Source organism: Sturnira hondurensis, unplaced genomic scaffold (genome assembly GCF_014824575.4).
Source record: "Sturnira hondurensis isolate 20B ecotype Veracruz unplaced genomic scaffold, ASM1482457v3 Scaffold0006413, whole genome shotgun sequence".
Lineage (NCBI taxonomy): Eukaryota > Metazoa > Chordata > Mammalia > Chiroptera > Phyllostomidae > Sturnira > Sturnira hondurensis.
The window spans coordinates 55341938-55362099 of record NW_028079044.1 but is presented as its reverse complement, the minus strand read 5'-3'; the positions used below and the strand labels follow the sequence as shown (position 1 = coordinate 55362099).

General features: G+C 63.0%; 1 protein-coding gene across 1 annotated transcript in view; it reads left to right on the top strand.

The window, feature by feature from the left end:
- EIPR1 (EARP complex and GARP complex interacting protein 1) overlaps positions 1 to 18828 on the top strand; it is a 54696-nt gene extending 35868 nt beyond the window's left edge. The window contains exons 5-10 of the mRNA XM_037048660.1: positions 7758 to 7857; positions 12923 to 13059; positions 14778 to 14945; positions 16102 to 16269; positions 18358 to 18533; positions 18572 to 18828. Of these exons, the coding sequence (XP_036904555.1) occupies positions 7758 to 7857; positions 12923 to 13059; positions 14778 to 14945; positions 16102 to 16269; positions 18358 to 18532 (748 nt within the window). The 3' untranslated portion in view covers position 18533; positions 18572 to 18828. The remainder of the gene's footprint in view (positions 1 to 7757; positions 7858 to 12922; positions 13060 to 14777; positions 14946 to 16101; positions 16270 to 18357; positions 18534 to 18571) is intronic.
- The last annotated feature ends 1334 nt before the right edge of the window (positions 18829 to 20162 follow it).

The following is a 20162-nucleotide window of genomic DNA, read 5'->3' as shown; positions in this document are numbered from 1 at the left end:
TAAAGCCATGAAGGGCGTGGAGTGGTAGGTCCATGCAGTCGCAGCAGACGCATCTCCTGGTGTCCTCCTGACAGAGGGCCCAGAGCCGGCCCAGTGAGGGGCACAGAGGGGTGCCACAGTGCCTGGAGGAGCCGCTGGGGCTGGTGGGTGTGGAGCGCCTGTCAGTGCAGGACGCAGTGCACGGGGAGTGCCACCTTTCCCCTGCACACCCACCTGCACATGTGTGCACACACGTGTTCCCGGTACCCTGGCAGTGGGGGGCAGGTGTGTCAGACACGGTGCAGTCCACAGTCACCTCAGGGCGGCCACCTTGGTGAGTGGGGAGAGCTCGGGGGCCGGGGAGCTGGCTGCCCCTGGTCCCCACCGAGGCCCAGCCTCTCCAGCCTGCTTACCCGCCAGGCAGAAAAGCCTGCCCACATGTGCCTTGCAGGGGCAGGAGCGTCAGGGCGGCACACCGAGTCCAGACCCCAGCCTGCGCTCGCCCACCTGGGGGGGTCCAGTGGGTGTGGAAAGCCACCTGACGCCCAGGAGCAGCCCCGGTGATGCTGCTGCCATTGTTCCTTGTCTCTCAGACTCTGCCTGTTGCCCAGGACACTGCATTCTCTGTGTCTCACCCTAAGGTAACAGCAGACGCGTACGCAGTGGTAGGACTGTGCTGGGACCCCGGTGTGAGGGCAGGACCCCCTTGCTGGTTCCAAGGCCCACGCTGCTCACGTGTTCTCGTGCGCACCTGGAGGTCGCTGCGTGGCGTTGCTGCATCGGCCCCTGTGGCCACCTCCATGGCCCTGACTCAGCGCCAGGTCCCCGTGGGGCCTCTGCCAGCCACAGCCCCCATCGCCATGCCCAGCTCCATCCTGGCAGCCCTGAGTCTGCTCCCCCCGGGGAACGTGGAACTTCCAGAATGTTCTATAAGTGGAATCCCACTGAACGTAACCTGTGACAGTGGCTTTTCTCATTTGTTGTCACTCCCCAGACTCCTCATCCTACTTGTAATCTGTGGCTCCACCCTTTCTGCTCAGAGCTGTCCTCTGGTGGGGTGCAGAGCGTGTGAGTTCTGTGGGGGCCTCGGCAGTCCTCCAGAGGGGCTGCGGGTGGGGTCCCAGCTAGCTGTGTTATGCGTGTCCCTCTGAGCGTCGTCAGTGGTGTCCCAGTTCTGTTGCTGGACAGGAAGTCTGAGTTTGGGGAAGCTCAGTCTTCAAAGGGTGCTGTTCGGGGTCAGACGCGGTTCGACCAGGGGCCGTGTGTGTGTGTGTGTGTGTGTGTGTGTGTTTGCTTTCCCTGTTGGCTTGGAACCTGGCGCAGAGGCTGGTGCAAGAGAGGAACTCCCGGTTGCATCCTGGACACCGGCTGCTGTTGGCCGTGGGGTGCATCCAGGAAAGTACACAGTTCGCCCTCCTTCTGTCGCTCAGGGCCACTCTGCTCCTGTGTGATCTGGGGCAGCCGGGAGCATGTTGCTGTCCCCCAGGTCCATCTCAGCCTCCACCAGCAGGGTCGGGACTGCACAGCTGGTGGGCCCCCGTCACCATGGCTCCTGGGGGCAGCGAGGGCAGGAGGGAGGTCATAAAGGGCCTGCAGCGCACACACTGACGTGAGCACCGAGCAGGTGTGCACCAGAGCCCCCACCTGTGGAGGTGGGCGGGGTGCTAGCCGGGAGCCCCCACCTGCTCTCTTCTGCCCTCCTGCCCTCAGGTGGCTGGGGGTCCCTGGAAAGTCACCCTTGTTCCTAGATCCGGAGGTCACGTTTCAGCTGGCAGGGGTGGCTCTGTGGTGGGCCCGCTGTACACGTGGTGCTCCCAGGTTTGCTAGGACACGCAGTGGAAGTCAGGTGGTGGGCGATGGAAGTGCTGTGCCCTCCGGGCCATCTCTGCTGGGCGTCCTCAGCCAGCCCCACTCTGGAGGCGGGTCGGGAGCCGAGCCCTGCGGGGCCACTTGTAGCCCAGGGCCGAGCTCCTGTATGGAGTGAAGAGCTGCCCCCTTCCTGCCTGATGTCGCCTCTGCAGGGTGGTCCTTCCAAACCGTCCCTCCTCTCCAGGTCTCTCTGCCATTTCACCCAGCGTCGCCTCTCACTGTAGCAACAGTCACCACCTGGCACTGGCTCGAGCCGGGCTCTACCTCTCTCCCAGGCTGCATCTTCAGCACTGAGGACAGCGCCGCGCCCCACCCTCTGCGTGTGGGCTGAGGTGTGGGAGTGAGGGGCCGCTCAGATTGCCACACACACTCTGACCAGGGACCACCCCAGGGCGTGCGTTCATCCTCTGATCGTTCCCACCTGGCCACCTCCCTCCTTTCCCGCAGGGTCTGCCACCGCCACCGCCTCCTGGGATGGTGGCCGAGGACCTGGAGCCTGAGTGCCGCCTTCATGCCTGAGCTGATGCTTGCCATCCCTTTAGGGGGCCTTGTCTGCATGTCCTTATTCCCATGTGTGTGACATGTGACTGTAGGGGTCTCTGGGGCTCTTCCCAGCGCAGACCCACCCGATGCAGCAGCCTCTCCCCCAGATACTCAGGACCATGCAGCTCGGTGTCCTCTTAGCACACAGACGACAACTCCTCTTTCCTGCCCATCACACTAAAGTGGTGCCCCCTGCTGCTCTGCCCAGGCGGCCAGCCTCCCCGGGGACATAGTTGTGGGGACATCCCACAGGTGTGGCCACTCCAGGGCTGAAGCCAGCTCAGCCGGCGGGACGTCTCGGGTAGTGGGACTGAACGGCCGGGGATGCTTTTGCCGAACTGTGGTGTTTTAACAGTTTTCCGTGTCTCCACCCATCACACCCCCGGTGGTGTGGTGTGCCACCGGCAGTTCTTCCGGAACAAGCTCTGGGTGAGGGAGTAAAGCCACACAGCCCCCCCTGACTGTGTTAGACAGACGGGGGTGGAGGAGTGGCCCCAGCGCTTCACGTGGTCAGTGCCCCCCACTCTCTGGGGGCTGGTCAGGGAGGCCCCGGAACTTCCGTCTTGTGTTGTGTGGGGTCGCCTTCCCGGGAGGAGGTGGGCTGAGAGCTAATGCAGCGTGGCTGCTGAGTGTGGCCATGGGCTGCAGACCGCCCTGCCTACAGGCCTCCTGGTACCGCCCTGCTGGGCGTCGCTGTCAGCTCAGGGTCCGGCCAGCCTCAGCAGGGTGACCCGACGGGCCCTGGCCTGCTCTGCAGAGGAGGAGGAGGAGGCCCTTGGCCGTCAGAGGGCTGCTCCCGGCTGCAGGTTATCCCCCTCTGCTGGAGAGAAGGGGCACAGTCAGCACAATAGGCGCTCGGGGCGTTCCTAGTGCGTCCCACATCCCAGGTGGCGTGTCAGGAGGCGTCAGAGAAGCTGCCACATTTCATGAGTGACGAAGACTCTTTAAAAAAGAAGTTCCAGAAATCAGCGGCCAGAAACTCTTTGGGGGTGGAAGCAAGACGAAAGACAGCTGCAGCCCCTGCCCACTCCCACTGCCCTGACCAGCCGCGGCGCTGAAGTAGGCGTCACAGTATCGGATGCACTAGCGCCTCTCTGATGCCATTCGAAATGGTCACGGCACTCAGACCCAGTGAGTGGCTGACCTCTGCATCCTGAGCTGCCCTCGAGGGAAAATGCCTCTCAGTGGAGGTGGAAGCAAGTGCACACTGGAATGCCGGGCAGGCAGCGTGCGCTTTGCAATGCCCGGGGAGGAAGGTGTGCCTGCGGGACCACTGGGCGGATGAAGGGGCACGAGCAGGGGTGTGGGCACCAGGGTGGAGCCACGGCAGGCACCGTGAGGGCCCCACCAACACCCAGGTGTCTGCTCCCGAGGGGCTTTCGGCCTCTTCTCCTTCTGCTTGTCTCCTTTTTAGTCAGGTGGACAGAACAATGGAATGATATCAGTGAATGTTACAGAGTAAGTTCAGCGTCACCCTTCATGTCGTGTAGGAGTTGCCTGTGAGGGTCATTAAGGAAACGTGTTTGCAGCCTTCAGGGACCCTGTGACAGATGTGATTCTGCCATTCACAGCGATGGGCTCTCGGGGGCTGTGGTGGTCCCCTTGCTGAAGACACCAGACGTCACAGGGTCAGTGTCAGCGCTTTCTGGCCACAGCTCCCTCCCGAAGTCACCTCTCAGCCTCTCACGGGCTGGGTGCTGGTTGCCCGGCATCCTGGGCAGGGCAGCCCCGGAGTTGCAGGGGAGGCCCCTTCCAGGAGGCTCCAAGGTGTGGGCACGGGAGCACAGTGCCCCCACCGCTGTGCATGAGTGTGACCAGACTAAGTGTTCGAAAGGGAGAGGGTGAAAGACGCCAACATGTGGTGTGCTGGGGACGACTTCCTGTAGGAAGACACGAAACCTGGGGCCCACGGGGCAGGCAGGCAGGCGTCACTCACGTCACAGGAGACGCCGTGCTCTTCCAGAGGTGCCAGTGCACATGTGCAGTGTGTGACCCATGTCACAGAGCGTGTCGGCTGGTCCCCTTGTGACCCTGGTGCTGCCAGACGTGGGGCCGGCAGGTGGTTCAGAGGCCTGGGCTGCCCACGGCCCTGCTTGTGGCCACTCACACACGAGGTTTAAATGGTGACGAGGTTTTAGACCTGAAGGCGGCATGTCAGAACTTTCAACTGCAGTTGAGTGTTTTTGTCTTGCTTAAAACATGGGTGGGGAGGAGAAGCCAAAGCCACTATTAGGAGTTTAGATAGAAGGTCCCTCCCAGAGTGTGTAATGGTGTCGGCTGACTTTGAACTTGCGGGAACACCAGGGGGAGGGCTGAGTTCTCTGAGCGTGCTGCTGCGTAGGGGTAGCATTCGCCAGTCCCTCAGCTGCTGTCTGCCCCTTGCCCAGGAGGAGCCTGGGCGAGACTGCGGCTACCTGGACCTGTGCAGGGATGGTCTTGACAGAGAGGCCTTGGGCCCCGGACTGGGGGGCTGGCAGGAGGCATCGCTAAGAGCATGTGCATCCCTGGCTCTCTGGGACAGAGGGGTGGACGGCGGGGACCCCAGCACAGAGCTATGCTCTGGGAGGGGCCCACAGAGCTGCGCCCCACGCCACCCCACCAGGCTGGCCGGCAAGCCAGACAAGCCAGACTGCGGCGTGCGAGGCCCTCTGGGTTGAAGGAGCAGTCCTCCCACGTGGGCTCCGAGGCGGCCAGCCTTGCTGAGTGCTGGGTCAGCAGCCTCTCTCCGTTCCTGTTTCCATGCCCTGCCACATGCCCTGGGCACAAGCTCAGAGGGCGCATAATTAGTTCTTCCCCCACTCTCCTTCCAACACCTGCTTGTGAAGTGCCTCTCCTGTGCAGGTCTCCTCCGTGCCAGGGCGGCGGTCTGTGCTTGGAGGGGTGGGGGATAGTGTTTACAGCCTCGCCAGGACACCAGGCCTAAGTGATGGTCCCTGTGCAGCGTGTGTACAGCGTGTGTTATTAATTTATTTTTTAGAGAGAGAGGAAGGGAGGGAGAAAGAGAGGGAGAGAAACATCGATGTGTGGTTGCCTCTCACGTGGCCTCCACTGGGACCCCAGCCTGTAACCTAGGCACGTGCTCTGAGTGGGAATCGAACTGATGACCCTTTGGTTTGCAGCCTGTGCTCAATCCACCGAGCTACACCAGCCAGGACAAGACTTGCCCTTTTGAATAATTTAAGTTTTCCTAATGATTGATTTTGGTTGAAGTTAAACTTAAAAACTTTTAAAAAATTGGATGGAAAGGTTTTCTTTTTAAAGATTTTTTGCTTTATTTTTAGAGGGGGAAGGGAGGGAGACAGGGAGAGAAACATCAGTGTGTGGTTGCCTCTCACATGCCCCCCACTGGGGACCTGGCTGCAGCCCAGGCCTGTGCCCCGACCGGGAGTCAACTGAACAGCCATCTGGGCCTCTTGAGCCCCCACTAGCCCTCCCTCCCGCTCTCAGGTGGTCAGCCGGTCGTTACAGCCCTGTTACCCGTGTTCCCGCCCAGAACAGCCTCCCTGCCCTCGAAATCCACAGTTTTGTTCCCCCGTGGACTCAGAAACCGACAGCCCAGCCACTTGGAACTGTGAGCGAACTGAATGGTGAAGGGCCCTGCTGAGTGCGGGCTTGGGAGGCGCTCTGGCTGCAAACCCGAACCAGCCGTGCGCCTTGCGCCTGGGTCGGGGTTCACAGGCCTTGAGGGCGCTCTCTCCTCACGAGGCTCTGGGCTGGTTCCAAATCCTAATGTGCTGACGGCCAAGTGCGCTCTTAGGTGGTCTCGGTTCCTGGGCTGCCTGCGCTTCACCCGGAATTCCTCACTCTTCCTTCCACTCCTGCACGAGGACACACTAGGTGCCGTGCCCCCTGGACGCTACCAGTCACTGTGGAGGAGGCCGCAGCGTTGTAGCAGGGCAGGCCCCCCCTCCTGTGGCCCTTGACCTGGCGGGGGGCCTGCAGTCCGGCCTCCAGACACCAAAGAAGGTGTCGCAGACCACTGAGGAGGGCCGCCTGGAGGTGCCCCCATCGCAGTGCACGCTGCAGGGGGGCTCTGCGGGGGGCCAGCTGCCCAGCCGTCCGTCAGACGCATGGCCTCTGGTGTCGGCTGCTGTGCACCGCGCTTTTGTCCCTCCCCTCCCTCTCACCTGTGGGAGCCCTAGTGCGCGGTGGTGGGGGTGGGGCCCCCATCATGGGGTTGGCGCCCTTGGCACACGGGCAGAGCAGCTGCCTTACTGCAGGGCGAAGGCGCCCTCTGTGACCTTGGCTGCTGGCCGAGACCCGCCTGGTCTGGTGCCTGATGTCGGAGTCGCAGCCTCCAGCCTGTGCGGACCGTCTGCGGGAGGGACACCGGGGCCTGCGGGGTTCTGTCACAGCAGCCGAGCTGCCTGAGGCAGGCGGTGCCTCCCTTGGACCAGGCCCCGGGTGCCCGCCCCTGCCTTCTCCCCGGCTTTCACAGCCAGCTGTCCAGAGTCAACCTCAGCCGGTGAAAACAGGCCACCGAGGGAAGTGCCACGCTCTCTGCCTCAAGTGCCTCCGAGATGGGTGCTGGGCATCACCACAGCCGAGCAGGAGCGTGGGCCTCAGGGCCATGTTGCCGCTGTCTCTCCCTGTTCGGGTTTTTATTTCGCTTGCAGAGGCCGCTCCTGCTGCTCTGTGCGTCTCAGCAAAGGGAGGGGCAGGGGTGGGGAGGGAAGTGCCGGCGGTCACAGTGCCGTGGCTGTGCATGCGTGTTTCTTGACTGTGTGTTACCTGCTCACGGCTTTCTCCCAGAGGCCTGGTGTCTTTCGGTCTCAGCCGTTCTCGCGCGCACTGTGTCAGCGAGGATGTTTGGGCTGCGGGTGACAGGGCCGTGGCTCACACTGGCTGGACTGAAGCCCTCCCGTCTCCTCTGGGGTGCTGGCCGCGTCGAGCACCAGGAGGTGTGGCACCCTGTCCCACACCGACACCTGTCTGTCCCTCCCAAAGACCCAGGTACAGGCCCTTTCCTGTCTCATTGGCCAGAACAGCCCAGAACAGCCCCTTCTGCATCCGGTCCGGTCTGGTGCAGGGAGGGCGTGTTGGTGAGGGTCTCGGGCAGCTCGCAGACCGAGCGGACGCTGTAGCCAGGCGCTTGCACGGTGTGCAAGTGTTTCTGCCACGCATTTCTGGCCGGCATGGACATCTCCTGGTGACAAGCGGTGCCCACCTACTGTGTGCTCACAGGGCAGGGCAGGGACAGGACGAGGGCTTCTGCTGGGGTCGGTCGTTCCAAGGGCAGTGACCCACCGACAGCTGGGCTGCGGCCCCCCTGGGTCTCGACAGGCGGGAGGGAGGTGCTTAGCTAAGCACGTTTGGGGACCTCCCGTCCATATCCATGCTCATGTCGCCCCTTCTCCTGCCCGCAGCGTGGTGTGGGAGCCCACGGGAGACGGCAGCAGAGTCTTGTCGCTGGCGGACAACCACATCCTGCTGTGGGACCTGAAGGAGAGCTCTTGCCGGGCCGTGGTGAGTGCTGAGGCCCCGTCCTCAGCTCCTGAGACTCACGTTGGACTGGGCTGGATTCAGAATGCGCTTCGTGATTCGTGTGTGTTTGGAGTTTTGACATGGACTGTGAAGTGATTGGTGAATGGACTGAATTATCGACGAAAGAACTGAGTGATTGGTCCGTTGGGTGAGAGCCGCCCTGTACCAGACCTCAGGGCTGTGAGAAGGTTGGCGGAGCCCCCCCTTTCCTCACAGCCTGTCCACAGGAGGCAGGGGGCCACCCAGGGGCATTTCTTCTGTGTGGAGTGTCCTGTCCTTCTAAGGCATGGGTTTCCACATTTGTTCGGTTCAGACCACCGTCCAGGCAGGCGCCGACTCCCGACACTGACCGGCCTCCCTCAGTCCTGCACTCGAGTGTGGGGGCGCCTCGGCCGTGGTAGACCATCAGCCAGTGCGCCCTCCTCTCCCGCCCATGCACGGCAGGACTCAGGGCGCTGCCACCAGACACTGGTGGCCCCTACGCACTCGGGAGAGGGACCGAGGGACCCCCGCCGTGGTCGGGCACCCACCCGTCAGTGCCAGTGTCCCGTCTCCAAGGATGGGACAGCTGGGTCCTCGTGCTCCTGCACCAGGAGATGCCATCTCCCTCCACCAGCCGCCCTCGGACCTGCATGGAGTTCAGCGCTGGCTCTTTGGAATCAGGTCGCTCTCAGATGGTCCTCGTTGTAGATGCTGTCTCAGAGAGAGATGGTCTGCTGACTGGTGTGTGCGTGTTTTCACATGGAAGAGATTTTCCCCTTTGAAGCCCAGTTTTTACCTGTGTTTATAGTTTCGTTGCATTTGTTTATGTCAAAATAAGGACCTTGGAGAGAGAGAACAAGAGCTTTGAGAAAGTGAAGGTCCTTAGCTCCTCGCGCCCGGGGCCAGGCTGCCGCAGGAGGCGGGGCGTGGAGGCACGTGTTCGGGCCTGCGATGTTGGTCGCCCTTCTGCTCACGGGCTGCACAGCGTCAGTCAGTCTGCACCCCTAGCCCGGTGGAAAAGATGGCATGGGCGGTGGCCAGTCACCACCGATCTGTCACACCGGACACGGAGCGTCTGTCTTAGAGCCCTCGTGGGTAGAAGGGCGTCTCGCAGCCTCTGGAGGGCACTTCAGAGTTGGCCTGTCTTTGTTCGCAGAATTAAGATTTAAGGGGACTTGTCACTACTTTTATTAGAATAAAGGAACCCAGGACATCTCTTTACATGGAGCACAGTGCACATCACACCCATAGTTTCAGGGTGAAAGAGGACGCTTGAAGGATGCCCAGTGCCTGAGACCGTTCCCGGCAGCCCGCGGGGCTGGGGCTTCCCGGGGCGCCCTGGTCGGCATCCAGGGGAGTGCCCTTCGCCCCCTCTCCAGCTGTGCACAGCCCATGCTCCCTGGACAGCAGCCTGGGGCACAGGGACAGCCCTGTCCTGGCGGAGGTGCGGGGGCAAGTGGGGTGAGGGGCTCCGCTGCTGGTCTGGGCAGGGGGTCCTGCAGCACCCCCTCGCTCTCCCAACAGGAGGCAGCCCCAGGCAGCAGGCCTCAGGCTCCTGCCCCCAGCTCTGCCGCCGCCCCCACTTCAGACTCCTCCCCAGCCGCGCAGTCCTGGTCTTGACTCAGTGGTGGGTGGTTCCCCGGGAACTCGTTCTCTGCCCAGACCCGTCCAGTCCCCTCGGCCCCAATTCTGCCCGCGGACAGCACTCGGTCGATGTGGCTCAGTGACCCCCCGGCCGCAGCGTTTAGTGCTGAGACCCTCTCATCGATCCGGCCGGCTGCACACCCTGCGCCTTGATTTCCTTATTGTCGGAGGATATTGCCGTGTGTGGGGAATCTGATCTCCTGCTCCCTGCATCACTACGCTTTGCAATTAAACCAGAGGTTCTTTGCCATTTATAATCATTAGCAAGAGCCCAGGGGAGGCCTGGGGGTGGGTCCAGGGGGTCCCAGACCCCGGTGAAGGCAGAGGGGCGCCCCTCCCCCGTTCCAGTCCACGCCCGCTCATCTCTGGGCTGCGACAGCTTTCACTGGCTGTGGGGACAAGCAGCTCCCACTGTGGTGCGTAGCAGGTGCAGAGCTGAAGGACGCCCCTCTCTGGCCTCCACATCGGTGTGGGAGCCTCTAGAGAGGAGGCCAGCAGGTCACCTGCACCAGCATGTCACCTGCCTGCAGGAGCGCCTCTTTGAAGGAGGAGAATGGGCGTCAAGGGCACCCTGTGCTATTTTAGGACCTTTGGCCACTGCCCCCGACAGTCAGCTTCCTGTCCCTGAGACGTGGCCCAGGAAAGGGAGTGTAGAGGCTCATCTCACTGGCTCACCGTCTAGAACTTCAAGTGCAAAGCCTGGCGGGCGGGACTCCAGCGCCAGCCTGCTGCTCACCATTGGCTGGGCGGGGGTGAGGGGACTCACCTGGGTGCCGCTCCGTGCCTGCTGCCCGCACTGTCCTCATCATCTCGGGCCCGTGCCTGGCGCCTCCACGTGGGACAGGACCCAGGGCACCGACCCCACCACCAGCCCCCCTTGCAGCGTGGTGCACCTGGACGAGTGGGCGTGGGTGGAAGTGGTCTTTGGCTCTGGACGGGCCCCTCCCTGGGGGACATCCCCATCACCCGTGTCTTAGTTCCCAGGTGAAGAAGCAATCGTGCTCATCTCTTTGCCTCTTCTCGTTTCGCCCTCTCAACAGGGTCTCCTGCAGAGTAAAACTTACGAATTTTTAAAATAGTCCTGGCTGGTGTGGCTACAGGCCTGTAAACCAAAGGGTAGCTGGTTCGGTTCTCAGTGGAGGCACATGCCTGGGTTGCAGGCCAGGTCGCCAGTAGGGGGCACACGAAAGGCAACCACACACTGATGTTTCTCTCTCTCCTTTCCCCTCCCTAAAAATAAATAATAAAATCTTTTTAAAAATTTCTTTAATGGACTTCAATTTTCAGAGCAGCTTGAGGTTCCCAGTGGAACCAAGGGGAAGGTGCAGAGATTTCCCTTCTCCCTCCAGCCCCCACGTGCACACCCACCAGAGGGGGCGTTGTCGTTATGAACTTGCGGGGACGCTGCCGGCCTCCTTCCCACAGCACGGCACCCGGAGACCTCCGAGATCTGCAGCCGTCCCGCCGACTCGGGCAGGAGTTCCTGCGCTCCCAGTGCCTGCGAGGTGTGGCACAGGTCCTGTTGGAGTCGCTGCTTAGCCAGTGCCCGACACACTGTCCCTCCTCACTGATTTTGGACTTGTCCCTTTAAAGAAAGACAGGCCTCGGGGCTGTGTGCTCTGACTCTCTCACGTGACAGAGGGCAGCCAGGGACTTCCTGACGGCCACGCGGTTTGAGTGACACATCTGGCCTGGTGCCGGCCTGCCCCCACGGAGGCGCGGCCCCCAGAACCTGGGCCCGCGCTTGAAAGTCTCGAATGGTTGGTGACAGACATGTTTCCTGTGAGGGCAGTTTGATTTTTGGTCACAGCCAAGAGTGATCTGGACCAAAATCTAGCATGTGGGGTGGTTCACCAGGCTTCGCGAAGCTGGCTCATGGAAAACCTGTGAAAGCCCCGTGAAAATGGGTTTTCTCATGGGACTCACGAAGAGAGTCGAGACCCCAAGACACGGTGAGCAGTGTCTCTCTGGGACTGGAGTCCTTGGGAGAGCCGTCAGGTCCACAGGTGCCTTGGGGGCTTGCCTGACACAGCCACGGTCCAGAGAGAATACAGGGTTGGTCATCGATGGTGTCGTCACTGCACGTGTCTTAGGTTTTGTGAGTGCTGAAGGCAGTTCGTTTCCTAACCTTCCAGTTGGAGCTGGAAAGTCAGTCCTCGGACACAGACGGACTAGGTGTGGGTGAGCAGTGTTTCCCAAGCTCCCAGGAGATTTCACTTTCGTGGCAGAAAATAGAGAATGCACTAAAAACTGAGGGTCTGCAGCGGAAGCAGTGCCCAGCCTGGGGTGGGGTGGTGGGGGCACAGTGTGTGCCTGGGCTGGGTCCCCTCTCCGAGCATTCCTGAGAGCAAGGCCAGTCTTCAGACGAGGCAGTGACAGTGGCCGGGTGCCCAGCCGGGACAAGTGGCAGAGACTTGGGCCCCCACACTCACCCTACCTTCAGAAGTCACTGTGGGGACTGGGTTTCAACCCNGAAAGTCAGTCCTCGGACACAGACGGACTAGGTGTGGGTGAGCAGTGTTTCCCAAGCTCCCAGGAGATTTCACTTTCGTGGCAGAAAATAGAGAATGCACTAAAAACTGAGGGTCTGCAGCGGAAGCAGTGCCCAGCCTGGGGTGGGGTGGTGGGGGCACAGTGTGTGCCTGGGCTGGGTCCCCTCTCCGAGTATTCCTGAGAGCAAGGCCAGTCTTCAGACGAGGCAGTGACAGTGGCCGGGTGCCCAGCCGGGACAAGTGGCAGAGACTTGGGCCCCCACACTCACCCCACCTTCAGAAGTCACTGTGGGGACTGGGTTTCAACCCCAAATCGAACTAATGATGTAGTTATTGTGACACATTTGCATAAAACCCCAGTCAGGGGGGTGGGGAATGAGATGGGGGGGAGCCCTTCCCCAGGCTCCACCCTGGCCCCCTGGCATCTGGGAGGTGGGGGTTTTTGTCCAAAGAGCCCCAGTGGGCGCCTTGCGAGGTCGTCCTCATTGCCTGTGAGTTTTAGGTCACATCTGCCTGATGGGTTTGGGAGGAGAGAGCGTGCATGCGGAACACGTGACCAGGCCCCAGCTGCGGTCCTCCGGGCTGCGGGGTGTGGCCTCGTGGGCTGCACTGGCTTTGTGTTCGTCTCCGGGGGCAGCCAGGTGTTTTCGGTTCCGTACTGTTCCTTCAAGTTCAAGGTGGTCCCCTCTCACCAGCCCCTCGCAGGCCCTGTTTAATGGTGGGTCTGCTGATAGGCTTGCTGTTTTTCCATGTGCCAGTTTTACAGTTTTTCCCAAATAGAGTTCAAACACTCCCGCCTTTCAGGTTGGGAAGCAAAGCCGGAGCTTCCTGTCTTCGCGATGACACTCACTGCCACTCTGTGGCTCAGGGCGTCCTCCCGCGGTTTCTGGGAGAGGTCACGCTTCCTTCCCGTCTTCTTCCTTTGGCAGCTGGCCAGCTCAGCGTCACTGGAAGGGAAAGGGCAGCTGAAGTTCACCTCGGGGCGGTGGAGCCCACACCACAACTGCACCCAGGTGGCCACCGCGAACGACACAGTGGTCCGAGGCTGGGACCTGCGGAGCATGAGGTCAGTGAAGGGCTCGGGCCCAGGGACGCACCCGTTGCCTCGTCTTCCCTGCCCCCTTCACACACCTGGACGCCTCTGAGCCAGCCTGTCTGGGGCACGTGGCTCCTCTGTGTCCATCTCATTTTGTTTCTCCTCCCCATCGTGAGCTGCCATCACCATGGCCGTCCATGGTCTGTGGGTGCTCGGTCGGCTATTCGGTGCTCCACGTGGGCACCCGCCAGCACTGGCTGTGATCGGAGTGCTGGGATCAGAGATCCAGCCTCTGTGTCGCTGCCCACCCGGGTCTTCATGAGCAGAGACCACAAGTTGGCATCGTGGTCCCCTGGTTGCGTGTGCTGCATGGTCTGCGACTTTCTGTGCCTGCTGGGCGACCGGAGTGGGTCATTGCATCACGATGCACGGTAGCCGGCCACTCTCATGGGACAAACAGGAGCAGTTTTCTACCCCAGGTGCCCTTTGACAGGCGGCTGTTGTCACAGGACGGAGCCCTGCCGCCTCTGTGAGGTGCAGCTCGGTCCCTGTGCTCGTGTCCTCACGAGCTGCAGAGACGAGTCCCAAAACCACTTGTGCTGCCTTCCAGGGTGCAGGGGGCACCCAAACCGAGTTCCTCGGCCCCTCTGCACACTCGGCCCGGGTGTGGTCAGCCACCATGTGCAGCCCATGCAAACCTGTGCCGGCCCCGGCTGGGAGCCCCGCGCCCCCACCCCCACCCATGGCGTCGCCTCCTGCGTGGTCGTCGTCCTTCTATGACGGCGGTGCAGACTCTCCGTGTCTGGGGGCAGGAGCGCGAGGAGTCACCGTCCAGACCCCGACAGACCTGACGGACGTGGCTTCGGGGGCGGCATCCTGCAGTTGCTGCCTCTCTTGTGTCAGCCCCCTGGGGCGATGAGCAGCTTAAAGGGACACGTGGCCCCTCGTGGCAGCGGGCGCTTCCGCCGCTTTGGTCCTTCCTGAGCCGGGGCCTCGCTGTGCTGTGTGCTGCAGGTTCCCCTCACTGCCCCGCGCAGGTGCACCGCATGGGGGGCCCCAGCTGGGGACCTCGCCTCATGCTGAGCGAGTACTGGGCCTTCGTTCCCGGCCACCGTCCCGCCGTTTAGGGTTGTGACATCAGAGGCTCAGACGGAACACTCTGGTTTCAGACCTTGTGGGGAGCAGCCTGGAGCAGCAGGAGCCGGGGTGTCGGGTGTGTGTGTGCCTACAGCTCTGGATGCAGAGCAGGTGGGCCGCGCCGCCGTGTTGGCAGCAAGGGGGGTGTGGGGGGAACCGCCACGCCCGGCCACGGCGAATGCTGACTTTGGGTCTGTTGTGGCTTTTCTGTCTGGCTCGTCCCTCCCTGACCCCCAATGCCCACAACAGGGCATTCTGCCTCCCTCACCACTCCGTCCTCTCGACCCCTTTCCTCATGGTGCCCTTGCAGGCGAGGGTCCAGTGTCCCACCCAAGCCTGTCTCAGCTCCTGGAGGGCTGTGCGGGCGCCCTGCTGCTCTGGTCCCAGGGCTCCGTGTCGTGTTCTGACAGCCACAAACTTCTCACTTCCACACTTGCGGCTGGAGAAACTGCAAGTCCCCAGTGCGGGAGGCAGTAGCGTGGGCATGGAACTCCCTGGCGTCTGCAACCACTTCTGGTGCAGCCTGGGGACCCCAGGTGGCAACAGGACACTGAGGCCCCGGAGTCATGGCCGCCCCCACCCAACTCACCCTGGGTGCCCCCCGTTCTCAGCCAGATCTACTGCATCGAGAACGCCCACGGGCAGCTGGTGCGGGACCTGGACTTCAACCCCAACAAGCAGTACTACCTGGCCAGCTGCGGCGATGACTGCAAGGTGAAGTTCTGGGACACCCGCAGCGTCACCGAGCCCGTGAAGACCCTGGAGGAGCACTCCCACTGGTAGGGGCGCCCGCCTGCCGGCCCGGGTGGGGCGGGGGTGGGCGTTAGCGAACCACCTCACCACTGGGAGAGCCTCGGGCCAGCCTGGTTTTTTGCTGCCGCAACTCAGTCACTCGACCCAGTTCTGGGTTTCCTAAGGAAGCGCTAATTCCAATTCTGCGTGTTTGTGGTTTGTGAGCGCAGAAAGGAAGAGAAACACTAGCTTTTGCATTCTCTGGAAATGGTACAGTTCGAGTGTGCAGCCAGGAATGAGCACAGATGTTCGGGGCGCTGGAAACCCCCCCATGCCCATCCAGAGGGGCCCACGTGGGGGGCCAAGGCCCTGGGTCGAGGGGGGGTGGCAGTGTGCACAGCACGCTCGTGCCCAGGCCCGTCCTTCTGCTGAGCTGGTGGAGCCTGCAGCGCGGGGCAAGGCCAGGAGCTGTGGGTGCAGGGCGGCACGCATAGTAGCGGCTCTCATTCGGGCGAAGTGTGTGTGCCCGTGTGTATGCCCACGTGTGCCTGCGTGTGCACAGGAAGCATCTCACAGGGTGAGGGCCCAGCTGCTATGAGGAGCCCTCACTTAGGCCTGGGGCGAGTGGGGGGGTGGCAGGTCCCTGGAGAGCTGACCCCCTAGTCTGTGCCTCCCAGTTCTTTCAGTTACTTCCCAGAAACTACACTGTTTCTACAACCAGAAAATTAAAAAGCCCAGGACCTTCATGCACAGTTTTAATGAACTCACTCAGTGAGGGGCCGGCTGTGATGACCGCTACGAGGACAGAGACACCCGGCCCCTGCATGCGGGCTGTCGGCACTCTGCCCCACTCGGTGGACCGGCAGCCCCCTGGCACAAGCGGGCACTCAGCCCTCTGAGCCCCCTGGGCTTGTGTCGGGGCGCTCACCCCGCCCAGGCCACTGCTCATGGGCTGTGCCCCGCGGTGTGGCTTTGGGACTGCAGGGAGCCCGTCTGCTGTCTGGGGCCTTCTGCTGCTGCTGAGGCTCCTGCCCCAGCTGCCCGTTGTTGGGATTTAGGTGGCAGTTTCAGAACGTGCGCCAGGCCTGCTCCTCGGCTGGACACTGCCCGGCGTCCATCGGGCGACTCGGGGTGGCTGCCTGGCGACCCCGGCTCCCTGGGCAGGAAGGTCTCAGCCTGTGCCTGCCGCCTCCTTGCCCCCAGGGTGTGGAATGTCCGCTATAACCACTCACACGACCAGCTCGTCCTCACGGGCAGCAGTGACAGCCGGGTCATCCTCTCCAACATGGTGTCCATCTCGTCTGAGCCCTTCGGCCACCTGGTGGATGACGACGACCTGAGTGACCAGGAGGAGCGCCGTCCGGAGGACAGGTAAGCACTCTGGGCAGGGTGGGGCGGGGCCTGCCTCCCTGCCCAGGTGTCTCTGCCTCGTGGCTCCAGCCAGAAACATCTGGCTGGGGACGGAGCCTCGCTGTGGGCCCTGGGGGCCGCGGTTCGGCAGGTCATCGGCACCCCTGATGGGGCGCAGGGCTGGGGCCGGCTGTTTAGCGCATTCTGGCGTGGACGCAGACACACACCTATGTCTGTGTCGTCTTTTCTCACGTGAGAGTTTGAAACTGTCACTGCACTTTGACTGTGACCTCAGTGGTGACGGAAGCTGACGTGCGTTGGTCGTCCTGACGGTTCCTGTGAGAGCTCGGCATGGGCGTCCCTCCTCACTGTGGCGTGCAGTTCAGAGTGTGGCCTGGTGGCCTCACGGGGAGTGGGGGGCAGTGAGGACTGCCGGGCTAGGTCCCCCACACTTGCACAGCCACACCGCCGCCTCTGTGTCTCCCAGATTCCTGCTGTGCACTGCCGCCCAGTCCCGAGTGTGCCCGCGTGGGGCCGTCTCCACGTCGGGGCCCGCCCAAGACACTCGGGTCCTGGGGCCCAGGCACCTGCAGGTGCCACTGGTTCAGGTGGCGTCACCAGCCCTTGTGGGGGCCGGGGCCTCTGAGCGGGAGAGAGAGGTGGAGGTCATGCCCCGTAAGCCGTGTGCCGGCGGAAGGGGACCCTCCTGCCTCTGGTCGGGTTCCTTCCCTGTGGCAGCCGCACCTGGTCAAGAGAGAGGGAGGTTCAGTCTCGAGCACGGAGGGTCTCGCCCCTCGGCCCAGAGCGGGACGGCCCTGGGAGACACGCCTCCCTCCGGAGCCGAATCCAAGCCCACGGACCCCAAGGGGCTCATCGCTCGAACCGCTTGTCATCCAGGCTCCGCTGCACCTGCCTGAGTCGGCTGGGAGCTGCTCTGAGGAGTTGGCTCTGCTGCCGGGGCCTTGTCCCGGCCGACCTGCCCGCTGGGCGGCCCCTCGACTGCGCTGGCTATCTCTTCCCTGAGAAACGCGGGACAGCGGCGTCGCCACGGCTCCCACCTGCTGGTTGCTCTCATGCAGCTGTTCCCGGTGCCCCACCAGCCCTCTGCTTGTGGCCAAGTGGCATCTGTGTCCTGGGTCCGTCAGGAGAAGCTGCCGGCCCCACAGGCTCCTCTGGGGGTCACAGGTGCCCTGTGTCCAACGTGGCAGCTGAGGAAAGCGAGTCAGGAAGGAAGGGACCCTGGAGGCCTGCAGTCCTTCCAGGAGCCGTGGCACAGCACCTGGTGTCCCCACGGTGTCCTGTGGCCCTGTTCCCGCGGTCTGCCCACGTCTAATAAAACCCATGGGGTAGAATCCCCACGAGGACTTCCCCGGGGTCTGCCACAAAGCACCAGGGGACCAGGCCCGCCTCCCGGAGGCCAGGCCCGGTCATATTGAGCAGAGGGTAGGACACAGGGCGGGGCAGCTTTCCACAAGGCACCCGCAAGCACCGGGGCACTTGGGGACACTCGGCACAGTTCGGGGGGAGAGAAGTGCCGGAGAGGCCCAGGCTGACAGGCGGTGCCCCAACAGGGGCTGGGTCTCAGGGGCCAGCCCTGAGCACGTCGGCAGCGGGGCAAGGCATGCCCTCCGCACAGGCACTTAGGGGTGTGGCAGCGGCGGGACCAGCTGCTCACGTGCCCCAGAGAGGGACGGCAGGCTCTCCGGGGCAGCACACGGGCCAGGGCCAGGGCCAGCAGGCTCACTCCTGCCCAGCCCCTCCATTCAGTGAGGGGCTGCACCAGCCGGTCCCAGGGTCCCTTCTGCTCAGGCGTTACGGGCAGGATCATCTCGTCACTTCACGTCATCCCTTTGGCCCCCTGTGGTCGACTTGTGTCAGCCCCCGAGCCCACGGGCCTCTCATAGGTCACAGCAGCACCGCTGTCCCGGCCCAGAGGAAGCGGGTGGCGTGGGGCGGAGTGTGGGGCTCCCGATGCTCCTTCGGCCGCCGGAACCTTCCCAACCAGAGCAGCCGCTGGATGGCCCCGCCGAGGCCCTGCGCATCTCCCCATCCCGCAGACCAGAAGCCGGAGGCCCCCGCCTCGCTCACGCCCGTCTCTGGTCTCTGCAGGAGCCAGGAGCCCCCGCAGGACGGCGCCATCGCCACCTACGAGGAGCATGAAGACAGCGTGTACGCCGTGGACTGGTCCTCGGCCGACCCCTGGCTCTTCGCCTCCCTGAGCTACGACGGGAGGCTTGTGATCAACCGGGTGCCGCGGGCGCTGAAGTACCACATCCTGCTCTGACCCTGCCCGGCGCCCAGGGGACCGTGCTCCCGGTCTGACCCTGCGTTCAGAGCGGGGAGGGCGGGAGGACGCTGGCGTGCTGGCCGCGGCGCCGCCGACCCCCAACCAGCCCTCGCTGAGCAGGGGGCTGCGGGCCTTGGCCGCCGCGTGGACCCGAGAGCCCTGCCTCCGCTCACTTTCCCTTTTCTCTGTTAGGGACGTTGGGGGTTTGTTTCACATGAAAAGATCTTGTTTCCATAATATTAACTCATCTTTCTCTTGAGATTGAAACTGAAATAAAACAGCAAGACCATCACACCACACGGGCTCCTGGCTCATCCTTTCTGGAACTCTGGCCCCGACCGTCAGCACCTGGGCTCTGTCCTCTCTCTCCGTCCCAACCCCCACACGGCCTGCTCTGACACAGCTCGGGGAGCCCATGCGTCCTGGGCCGCGGTCATCCTCACTCGGGCCCTGGAGCCTGGGCCCTGCCCATGTCACTGACCAGGTGTCTCCCATCAGCCTCGACAGCCCGCCCCCGCCAGTGCCCTTCTGTGCTCTGTCCCCTCCCAGGGGCCGTGGGCACTGGAGACGCAGCCCTTTGTCACCTGCAGGCACCAGTGCTCTCGCCGGTTGAGACCCCTCATCATTGTGCCCGCCCCACTCCTTGGCGACCCTGAAACATGGGTCGTGGGGCTTCTTGCCTGTCACCCATCTGGTGGGTCTGTCCGTCTTTTTCTGGGCGGGCCATGGGCAGCGAGTACTGTGCTCGTGGTGTCTGTGGCCACTGCCTCCAGGCCCCGGCGGGTTCCCCGTGTCCTGCCCCCCAAGGAGGGGGGGTACGGGAGGTGCTCATCACCCCCCACCGGCTGGCAGGTTGGCTTCTCTCGAGACAGGCTTCTTTCTGAAATTTGGCAGATTCTGAGTGCCCGAAGCTGGCTGGGGTCCCTGAGTGTCTGGGGCACATCTGGGGTTTGTTTCTTCTTTTGGGGGTGACAGAGTGGAGCGCAGTAGGGGCTCTGGGGGAGGGGAAGAGGGTGGCCTGTAGGGGGCCATGGCCACTGGTAGCTCAGAAGCTCGGTCTGCTGTCCTGCCTGTGACCCAGTGAGGAGGGGGACAGAGTGAGGCAGGAGGCAGTTAGCGGGGACCACAGGACCCCCGGGGGACAGTGCAAACTTGCCGTCAGCAGCGGTGACCCCTTGTGACCGAGGAGCAGGGTTTCTGTCATGACTCGGTGGGCGTGGATGTGGCATCTTGAACAGGACAGGGACAGAGGAGACAGGAGTCTTCTGGGGGCTGCTGCTGCGTGTGGTGGAGGGCGGTTCCCAGCACAATGAGTTTGAGGTGCTGGCCTGGCCAGCGGGTGGGGCCGGCTCTGGGCCCCTGGACAGGGAGGCCAAGAGACCTGTGGACTCCCCACTGGGGCAGGTTGCCGGCAGCGCCCCAGGCTTCGCACGGCGGTGCCAGATCAGGCCAGGCCAGTCGCTCCCGGTTCTTCAGCCCACACCCGGGGCGGCTCTTCCGTACAGCGGTCCCACAGCCCGGTGAGGGCCATGCCCTCTGCCCCGAGGCCCACCTCTCTCCCCAGGCTGGGGCGCCCGCCTCCCTGGCCATCTGAATGGCCTGCTCTGTCCCTCCCAACTCGGGGCCG